Here is a 10,421-nt window from a genome sequence, read left to right as displayed (position 1 = left end):
CCAATAATTGAGATTATACAACCCAACTTAATCTTAGGATGGATTCCTACAGTGCACAAGGCGCACTGATGCGCCACTTATTATAGACCATTGGATGCGTAGTTGGGGTATGTGGGTAATCCAAAGCGTTGATTGTTAGTTACTGGTTAAATTGGTTGCTCTAGGTAAAATAATTTTTAAAAAAAAGACAAAAATACTTGCTCTCTCAGTTAGAGACATTTCAAGTCGACTTTTAGGGTTGGGTTTCTCATTTCTTTCTCTTCGAGTTCGATTCCTTCCACAGCAGCTCCTCTCCTCCTTTTGTGACTACGAGACGATGCCGGCGACCACATCTCCTCTCCTCTCAAGTAGGTCATGCTCCTTCTTCTCCTTCTTCATTTCGTTCTCCTTTCTAGGGCTTTTGGTCTGGGTATCTTCCTTGTTGCTGCTGCTTCATCGCTGGGTTCTTTGTTTTTTTTTATATTTAGGTTTTCACAGTTATGATTTCTCTCTTACTCTCATCTGGATCTCTGTGGCTGGCTTTCTCTCAACCTCTCTATGGCAGGTAAGAACTCTAGTTTTCTCCCTCTCTTTCTAATTGTGTGATTTAGATGGTTCGCATCATAGCAGAAAGTATTTCGACAGGACCCACCCCAAATTCCTCAAAAACGGGGACAGATCCCATCTTGTTCTGACATCACCCGATGCCGGGCCCACTTACTAAAAACCGAGACATTCTACCAAAATTTTAGCAGAATCTCCCCTGTAAAATGCGCAAACCCAACAAAATTCAACTTGCATAATATACATAATATAATCCCAACCAGCAACATGCTTTCAACATTCAACAGTACACAGTAAATGGCCTCCGGCCTCAAGTAAAAATCTAACATGGGCAATAACAGAGCATCTATAGATTTGGATTACGACAACAACCAGTTGAGTAAAAGAAATTACTCGAATCCTAATCTACGGATGTAAACGTTTTGGCCTCGAACACAGCTTGCCACCTTCCTGGAGCAACTACTATATGGGGGGCGCAAAACAGAAAACATGTTAGTGGACAAAAACAAGGTTTGCATTTAAAACAACATAATAACCCCACCGTGTAAAAATAATGCCCAAAGCATGCAGATTCACAATTCATAATCAAAAGCTCAAAAACATTTTTCTCGAAAACCTATTGAACCCAAAAATCACTCGAACCACAAACTTCATTCCCAAAATTATACTATTCTTACCAACCCACTACATGTACTCTACTTGCTTTACACTCACACCTATATATATATAAATATATAATTATAGATATGTCATATACTTCTCACACTACCTAGGTACTAGGGAAACAATCCAACCGGGGGATTGTTGGGCTAGCCCGCAGGATTTCCAGGTGCTATCCTACGTCTAGGGATGAGCGGTCCAACCGGGGGACGAAACTCCATAGCTCACACACCGGAACATCCAACGCCATGTGTAGCTCCAATACTAAGTCCTACGTGCGCAGACTACATCATCACACACCGGAAATTTCAACGCCATGTGTGATGATCCCAAGCAATATACATAATCTTCCCATATGCTGGAAATTCCAACGCTACGTATGGGAAGTGTTTCACACGCCGAAAATTCCAACGCCACGTGTGGGAAGCCTAGTAACTGGGGATGGTACTTACATAGTGTAATCATATATCTTCTCTCAACAATCCCTCATACTCAAATCCTTCCACAATCTCACCTCAACAACCCAAGTACCCCACATATAAACAATATATATAGAATTTCTCCAAAATCCATACAAACATACTCTCGATACTCAAATATGTCAAACCCACAATATATTGCCAAAGCACTATACGAACATCAAATTCAACATTTTAATATTAATATATCCAATATACCATTTAAAACATTATGCATAAATCTTTCATCAATAAAACCATGCATATGTTGAAAACAAAGTCCACTGACAAATAGTCTCAAGCTGCCTGACCCTGAGAGGGTCTTGCCTGCTGTGTACTATCGATCAGAGCACCTATTTCGAGATACGAACCCTTAATTAATATAGCATCACTTCAAAACGGAAATCACAAATTAAATACTTAAATCCCCAAGTTCCCAGTGCGTATATGTAGAACGAGATATCCTAAGGTCCAATTACGGGTCTAGGAATTACATCTTGCAGGTGTGATCCGAAAGGGACGTTCGGATCGCTCACAATTGGACGGTTATCCTAAGGTCCAACACTGTGATACTTTAATTTACAATGAGGTGACATATCGAAATCAGAAGAAGAAGAAAAAAAGTCAAACATTTCATAAAAAAAAGAGTCTAAAACGGTAACTTTAGATTTGTAAAAGCAAACAAATACCATTGCAAAATTCATAAGTATGTCATCGTGAGTAAAAAGAATAAACTCAATTGAAAAATAACATGTCCAATCATATGACAATTGCCAAACAGGAAGGGCATAATTGCATGACCCTTATGCAATTGCATTTTCAAAAAGAGGAAACTTGATCATTTGTATAACTGGTAACCAATTTTTAAAAAAATCTGAGAGCATCATAAAGGACAAATGGTGCATGGGTGCACCTGGTGCACTATAGAAGGTGCCTTCACAATAAAGCCAAAGGCAAACAGGACAAACTTGACCCAAAATCCTTGCTTTTTAACCTTTACAAAACGTGTCTGTGTCCCTTAATCTATTCTTTTCATGACTGTATTTGTATCTTTCTGGCAAAAAAATTGGCACTGTGTGAGTGTTTGTTGCCTTTTAATTTTCTGAAGACACGTAACTATCTAAGGGCCCATTTGATAATCATTTCAATTTTAGTTTTTAGTTTTCACTTTTTGTGTCAGAGTGTATACCGAAAAAAAAAAGGAGAATGAAAGTGAGAATGAGAGGAAAGATGAGAGGGGATGATGTGAGGGAAAAGTAACAAAAGTGAAAACAAAAACTAAAAATTTAATCTATTTGAAAATATTTTCACTTTCAAGTTTTTGTTTTTGCTTTTCTTACTTCTCGTTCTCATCATCTTCTCAATCTCATCTTCACTCATATTTTCATTCTAATTTTCCTCTATATTCTAAAACTAAAAATGAAAAATGAAATAGCTATCAAACGGGCCTCAAACGAAATTTGATGAAAATTCTAATATACATCAAAGTATCGGTACATCAACTTGTTGGACGTTTAGATTTGAATTATTTGATCCGATGGTCCAGAATAAATTGAAAAAAAACCAATAAAAGCACCTAAAAAACTGGGAAACCGGTAGTTGTGGGTTGCTTTTCACACGTGACTACATCAGTGATTTTCTAATTACTCCATCTCGATCCTCCATCTCCCTTCCCATCGCCCAACGCCCCTCCCAATCACCCATGTCCGGCGAACGCGATCCTCCCCCTCCCTTCCTATCGGACATAGCCACAACAGCCAACCCTTATCTCCTCTAGCCCGTGAAATCTCTCAGCCCAGCTTCTCTCTTCTCCACGCAGCCCAGCCCCAGCCCCAGCCCCTTTCCCTCCTCCACTGAAATCTCTCCGCCCCTCTCTGTTCCTCTCTATTTCATCTGGGTTCGGTGTGCTCCCTGCCTTAAACATCTCTATTTCATATAAAAAAAACATAAGCAAAGGCCACGTTACAGATTTCTTACTTTTTAAACCTAATGTGATGAAGAAACTGATATCTGCTAAATTCAATAATCATAAAATGCTAATTAATAAGAAATTACAAGTTGGAATTTTGTTTGTTTGTTTGAGTTATCTGGAAAAAGAAGAAGAGGGTGAAAGATGAAGAGAGAGAACTAGGCAAAAAAAAAGTGACCAAATTGACAAACATCAAACTCAGTAGCAGTTTTCTATTCAACAACCCGTTGGAAATTTCAGAGGGGCTTGGCAATAGGCTATCAAATTCGTTTGATGAGGGGGAGAGAGAGAGAGAGAGAGAGAGAGAGAGAGAGAGAGAGAGAGCGAGACACCAGAAACTTCTGTAAAAGAAAACGACACGATTTTAATGAGCGTGTTTATGTTTTTATTTATTTAAAGAAACTATTTTCTAACCTTAAAAAGATCCAAATATACCACTAAAAGTAGGTTTTTGTTTTGTTTTGAAATAGATGCTTTTTTGAAGATTCACTTTACAAGGTAATCTATGATATGAGGGGCTCACAATGAGGCTGCTTATTGCAGTGGTACATGGTTTCTCTCAATTCTGCCCCGGCCGTACTGCTTGTTTTCTTTCTTCAGTTTTTGTGTGTTATCCAATGGTGCTTATTGTCGTGCCAAGTGCATAATTGATCGTTAAATTTGTTGGAGAGCCAAATTGGTTAAGTAACTAATGCACAGCCACACTTAGAGAGACCACACACTGGCAGAGGCACTCCAAAAAGATTAATTTACCTTCCAAGATCTTGATGGAGGACTTTTTCTATGGTTACAAATTAACTTTGTTTGGCAATCGGTCGCTGGTTGGAAATGTTTGTTTGAATAGGCGCGGTAAATTTACATTGGGGGAGGATTGCTTTTGAATTTTGACACATGGAACTTGCATAAACACCTTTGAGGCAAACCTCAGACTCTTTTGGAGTGTGACACCAATTTCAATTTATATTTATTTATACTTTTTCTGGGGAAAACTTGTAGGGCTAATCTAGAGTGCATTCATGCTATGAGAACCTTATTTGTCTTTTTTGTTATGTTGCCCTTACACCAGAGCGCATACACAGCTGGTATTTTATGGTGACAATATTATGCCAGAGAGTGTCCCTTATCATCAACCTATTATTTTTTAAAGTATTTTAACTTCACTTTGGCTCTTGCAGATAAATAAGCGCAAGCTAAAGGATGATAAAAAAAGGAAAGAAATTGAAGTGCAGAAAGCCAAAGAAGAGCAATTGTCGAAAAAGTGCCAGAGAGAAGAACGACGAGAGAGATATCGGGAGCAAGACAAACTGAAGAAAAAAAATCAGGAGAAATGCAGAGGACTGATGGATGCACAAACTTTTGCCAACTGTTTCCGTGGCTTGAGGAAACTAGGTCAGTGTGCTGCCGGAAAAGAAAACGCGGTAGATACTCTAGGATTTGATACTCTCTCAGAAACATGACCTCAGGGATTGCTGAGATCAAAACTACTTGTGGGAATTGTCAATATGCAATTTGTATTCATAACCTTCAACATGTATCATATGTTCATTCTTTGGCATCCGAGTATGTGGTTTTTTTAGGTACATTGGATTGGATGAGACCATGAAATTAAAATGTCATTTTATATCGTAGGGTTCAAATAGCTACATTTATAGAAAGCTTTGATGCAATTAAATACAATACATGTTAGACCTCATCTACTTTTATTCTCATCAGCTGGTCTAGTGGCATTTACTGACAGGAGAACAATTTTGGGTGAGGCTGCCGCGCACAGAAACACTCGATACAAATATTAGCCAACACAGACATAATATACCAAACCAAATGACAAGTTTCATTCCACCAAAAAAAAAATGACAACTTTTTTTCACCTTTTATTTTCTATCTACTTATACATATAGTGGAAGAATGGTAACAATACGAATAAGCAGATTAATCCAAGTATGTTCAAGCTTCCTTGGGCTGCAGGAAACTTAAGCAGTAGTTTTAAGAAATGGATAATCAGTGTAACCAATAACCGGATCAGATGTATAGAATGTCTCTCGGTTGTACTTATTTAGAGGAGCATTAAGCTCAAATCTCCTGGGCAAATCTGGATTAGCCAAGAACCAACGTCCATAAGCAATAAGATCTGCATGGCCCTTTGCCACAGCATTGTTCCCATCTTCCCTGTCAAAACCACCAGCAGCAATGAAGGTGCCTTTGAAAGCTTCTCTCATGGGCAGAAGACTGTAAGGGGTTTCACTTTTGTCTCCAACTGTCTTCATTCTTGGCTCAACCACATGGCAGTACAGGATCCCGTATTTGTTCAAGGATTTGGCCATATAAAGGCCTAATGCTTTCGGATTCGAATCCCCTGATTCCATATAGTCGGCAAATGGAGATAATCTAATTCCAACTTTATCTGCTCCTATCTCATTAGCAACAGCTTCAACGATTTCCAGAGCAAACCGGCAACGATTCTCCAGTGATCCACCATATTCATCTGTTCGATCGTTCACTTGGTCTTTCATAAACTGATCAATCAGGTAGCCATGTGCCCCATGAATTTCAACCCCATCAAAGCCTATATATCAGACAAGCATTTTCCATTCAGCGAAGATGTTACAAAGTTAAAATTAGACAAAACTGAATCATATGATTACAAAGTTAAAACATTAAACAATATGAGACTCTAAACCAACACAATTCAATTATTCAAGAATCAATCTGGCGTGTTTTTCGTTAATAGCTACATTTGGCTTATGAATTATGTTCCATTTTTATTTCTTGCAAATCTTATTTTATATTTACCAGCTTCGATAGCATTCCTTGCAGCAAGTCTAAAATCATTGACAATTTGTGGAATCTCATCTGTCCTTAATCGTCTTGGAGGTGTGTATTCAGCAAGAGCAGCGCCATTAGTTAGTATTTGTGAGGTTAGTGGCTTGTCAGTAGAAGAGATTGGAGTTTGTCCCCTTGGCTGGAAACCTGCAAGCAAAGAGAGAGAGACAGAGACAGAAACAGAATCACAATCTGAGCTCAATACATTATGGTCATGAAAAATCAGCTTGCTGATGCTTCAATGGTCTAATTGCTCATAAGTCTTCCTATTATAGAAGTGAAGTCATAAAGGTGAAAGACGAAATGCACCGCTATTTGAAACCCTCCCTGGATGCATAATCTGACAGAAGAAGACACCGCCTTTAGCATGAACAGCATCAACAATCGGTTTCCAAGCTTCAACTTGCTCCGTTGTCCATAAACCAGGATTATTCACCCACCTTGAGATATTAAATTTATGTAATTAATTTCATTGAAAAAACCAAACGTAAAATAAAATGGAAAGCTACTCTTCTTAAAATTACCCTTGATCTGTGTCAGAAACAAAAGTGGCTTCAGCTATGAGAAGTCCCCCTTGAGAAGTTCTCTGAGAGTAGTATAAGATGGCATGTGGCTGTGGAATATTATTGTATGATCTCATTCTACCCAGTGGTGGTAAAACAATTCTGGAAAAGGCAGAGAAAATAAATTAGAGATACAATAGAGTAAAAGAAGATGACATGTGGATGAGAAACAAATTACAAATATAAGCATCGATCTTTCCTGGTAGGAAACTATCACAACTATATAACTACATCACCTGTGATAGCTTTAAAAGAGAACAACATAACTAGCCCCGGCAAATAATTATCATAAATATTTAAGAAAAATAAGCAAGAGATAAACCATTATGAAATGATCAAGGCGGAAAGGACAATAAAATGCATGGTGAAAGAAACTGCTGATATAGGTAAACAACTTCATTTGGCAGACATAAGAAGTAAAATTCTTTTTCTTGTTAGCCAACTCGGATTTTCCACAAACGCCTGCCTCTAACTTCTAAGTGGACTAAACTGTCTGTGCATGTGGGGCAAAAGCTCCTAGTGAGACTCAAGAAATCCTTGTCGGAAGAGGTGGAGTTGCGGGATCATGCCATCTTTGAAAAGTGAGAGTGTTGTAATGGGTGGGTTACCTTGACTTAGATCTCGCTAAGATGAAGATCGTTGGTGTAGGTGGCTAAATACAAGTCATGATGTGTATGTCCCATATTGGAGAATACTCTCCTAATTGTACCTAGGTGGTTAAGGTCGGGACAATACATGGTTTGGACAAGTAGTGGACTCCTAATGGGCATGGTGGTACCGACAACCCCATTTTAAGCAGAACAAGGTCATGCCATGGCTAATTTGTGCGACGACAAAATGACCCAAGATACAGATTTAGAAAAACAGATCGCCAGCTTGCTGCAATATCTAATCAATAATGCAATGTACAAGAGATTTAAGTACCTATGAGAAAGGTTGAACTTTCCCATTTTGTAAGGAGTAAGGAGAGGAACTGTGGGAGGTTGAGCAGGCATGTTATCTTGCACTTGGCCTCTGCGTTGTGGTTTTTTTCTTTTTTGCTTTGGAAATGAATGGAAGACCCCAATTGGGGTTTTATACATTTAGTAGGAACCCAAAGACAAGACATTGGGACGTTTGATGATGTTTGCAATTACGCGCTTGTTATTGAAATTACATCTGAATCACACTTTTCAAGCTCTTTAGGTCCGGGTTGTTATTGAAATTACATTACTAATAGTTGTTAGAAGTACAAATAAATCAGCACCCGCGTAAATACGAACGTCATTAAACAGCTCATTGTGGGGCTACGTATGCAGTGACTTGTGATTATTCGGATGTTTGAATTTCCTTATGTCTTCTTGAATGAATTGTGTTTGGACGAAGTTTGATGCAGACCCAAAGTCACAAGGCGCTTCAATAGGTGGCTTGAACAAGTCAAGCTCAAGCAATTGGGACCCTTTTGAATATCTGTCCACAAGTCAAAACTAAGGGGGTATATTCAATCAGGATTTTAAAAGACTAGTTAGGGATAAAAAAGTCTTGTGGATCTAAGCAAAATGTAATGACATATAGGATTTTATTAATGGATTTTTTATAGTCAAGATTTTTTACTTATGTATTTTAAAAGATTTATATCAAGATTTAAAAGATTTAAAAGAACCATATGGATTTAACGGATTATGAGTTTAAAAAATCCGATGGCTTAGAATATACCACATCAGCTAAATAAGTTTTGGTTTTGTTTTTTTTGAAACTGACAATGCTAACTGCAATTATGCTAGAAACCATTAGCCCCTCTTGAATGGTGGCGAGAATCAAAGATAATAAAAATACAAAGTTGGGTTAATTCTTTCTACCATGCACATTGAGCAAAATTCCACAACCAAAAAAACAAAGCTGAAATAATTTATACTTCATATTAAGAAAGAGAAAACCACAGTCTCCTCAACATTGAACAAGTTTAGATTTGGGTTGCTGCATTTTCAGCTGAATTACATCTCATTCGACAGAATCAGTGGTAGTACCCCATTAGCAAAACCATCGTCCCTTGCTGCTTGAACACTACCTTCAAGTTCAGTCAAGTTCTGCCGCATCTCAACTTTTTGATCCTCGACTACATCACTACTTGTCATATTGTCACTAATTACCCCATCATCAAGATAATTTACCATTTTGTTTTCAGTTGCAACTAGATTGTCAGAAACATTATCTCCTTTACTAACAGAGTCTTGAGCTGAAACCCCACTAGAGTATATTCCACCTGAGCTAGTGAGCCTCTTTGAGTACTGTTTAGTACTGTTTCAGGTGCAAAAACTTCCTGAATCATTTGATTCGGTTCAGCATTATTTTTCTTCTTATTTATATCCTTTATTAGAAGAAACTCGAGCACAGGTGCAATCAAGTATGGAAACCATTAACAGAGCACCTTTTGCTGAAGTTGTTGGTTGTGAAAATGCAATCCTTATGGCCCTTATGGAGAAAATGTATATGATATCAAGGTTGATTGCTGGAGAAACAGATTCAATGATCGTGGGAAGTAACCATACAAAACTTTGCCTGGGGATCTTTTTGTCTTAGCAAATACCAAACCTGAAACGGTTTCTGATTTACAAAGGGTAGGGACAGGGAGGTCCTCCTGGGCTTTTGTTTCAGTCACAAATGGCATACCAGGTAAGTTAACATCCCTGGACAATGGCATATTGGTTCCCAGCTGCTGCAGCCTCTTTGAGGCATTTCGTCGAACAGATGGTGGGAACCAGCTGAGAGCTGAGGATTACAAGAACAGCTGAGAGGAATTAAACAGATGCTGCAACAATACCCAGACTTCGTTGTATACCTTTGAGAGGAATTAAACAAAGCACAGCCCACTGAATTGGTCTAAGTATTCCTTTAAGAGCTTGCCCACAACGTAAAGTATAAAAATTGTAAAGTCAAGACCAGCATGAGCCATGTAGAGGGCAGATTACCTGGGGATCGCTGGAGAGGGTGGTTTTGTGATCTGGATCGATAGGTTTTGGCAGGTCCTTCGGCAGAGCTTGGTGTTCATCTTTTCTAGAGAAAAAAATCTCACGTGAAAAATCTCATGCCACAGTGGGATTTGAGATAGAGTTTGGTATTTATACCTCCTACTAAAAAGTCTCACACAATTTCACATTTTAAAAAATCCTTCGAAGTTAGTAAATTTTTGAATACCATAAGATTTTTTGTTACTTGTTTAAAGTTTTAATTGAATACCACGTGATTTTAACACCCTCTTTTAAAAATCCTAATAGTCTCAATGGAATACCACAAGACTTGTTTAGATTATTTAAAAGTCGTAATTGAATACCACCGGACTTTTTTATCCTAAAATAGTCTTTTAAAATCTTAACACCTCCCTAAGTACTTGGATTCCAAATTTATATTTGCTGCTGCACTTCTGGGATG

General features: G+C 38.1%; 1 protein-coding gene and 2 long non-coding RNA genes across 6 annotated transcripts; 1 reads left to right on the top strand and 2 right to left on the bottom strand.

Annotated features, from left to right (window-relative positions):
* Positions 1–87: 87 nt before the first annotated feature.
* On the top strand, positions 88–5,253 carry LOC103319322 (uncharacterized). Of its 2 annotated transcripts, none has more exons than XR_016124675.1 (3): positions 88–347; positions 468–544; positions 4,806–5,253. It is a non-coding gene; the product is annotated as an uncharacterized LOC103319322 (long non-coding RNA). The 2 variants fall into 2 exon arrangements; XR_016124674.1 differs by having other exon boundaries at positions 88–351.
* On the bottom strand, positions 5,225–8,039 carry LOC107880077 (12-oxophytodienoate reductase 2-like). Of its 3 annotated transcripts, none has more exons than XM_089047263.1 (5): positions 7,938–8,039; positions 6,975–7,115; positions 6,760–6,890; positions 6,421–6,597; positions 5,225–6,193 (listed from the first exon to the last, which is right to left on the bottom strand). In XM_089047263.1, exons 1-5 carry the CDS (start codon positions 8,006–8,008, stop codon positions 5,601–5,603), a joined length of 1,113 nt encoding a protein of 370 aa, XP_088903389.1. In that variant the 5' UTR covers positions 8,009–8,039; the 3' UTR covers positions 5,225–5,600. The 3 variants fall into 3 exon arrangements, with proteins under 3 accessions (XP_088903389.1, XP_088903391.1, XP_088903390.1); XM_089047265.1 differs by lacking the exon at positions 7,938–8,039 and adding an exon at positions 7,336–7,472; XM_089047264.1 differs by lacking the exon at positions 7,938–8,039 and adding an exon at positions 7,250–7,468.
* An 853-nt stretch (positions 8,040–8,892) lies between these two features.
* LOC148919363 (uncharacterized) lies at positions 8,893–10,070 on the bottom strand. Its single transcript, XR_016124275.1, has 2 exons — positions 9,962–10,070; positions 8,893–9,831 (listed from the first exon to the last, which is right to left on the bottom strand). It is a non-coding gene; the product is annotated as an uncharacterized LOC148919363 (long non-coding RNA).
* Between the last annotated feature and the right edge of the window lie 351 nt (positions 10,071–10,421).

Source organism: Prunus mume, linkage group LG2 (genome assembly GCF_029339155.1).
Source record: "Prunus mume cultivar Tortuosa linkage group LG2, ASM2933915v1, whole genome shotgun sequence".
In the NCBI taxonomy this organism is placed as follows: Eukaryota; Viridiplantae; Streptophyta; class Magnoliopsida; order Rosales; family Rosaceae; genus Prunus; species Prunus mume.
The sequence above is the reverse complement of the archived record's forward strand: the minus strand, read 5'-3'. Positions and strand labels throughout refer to the sequence as shown.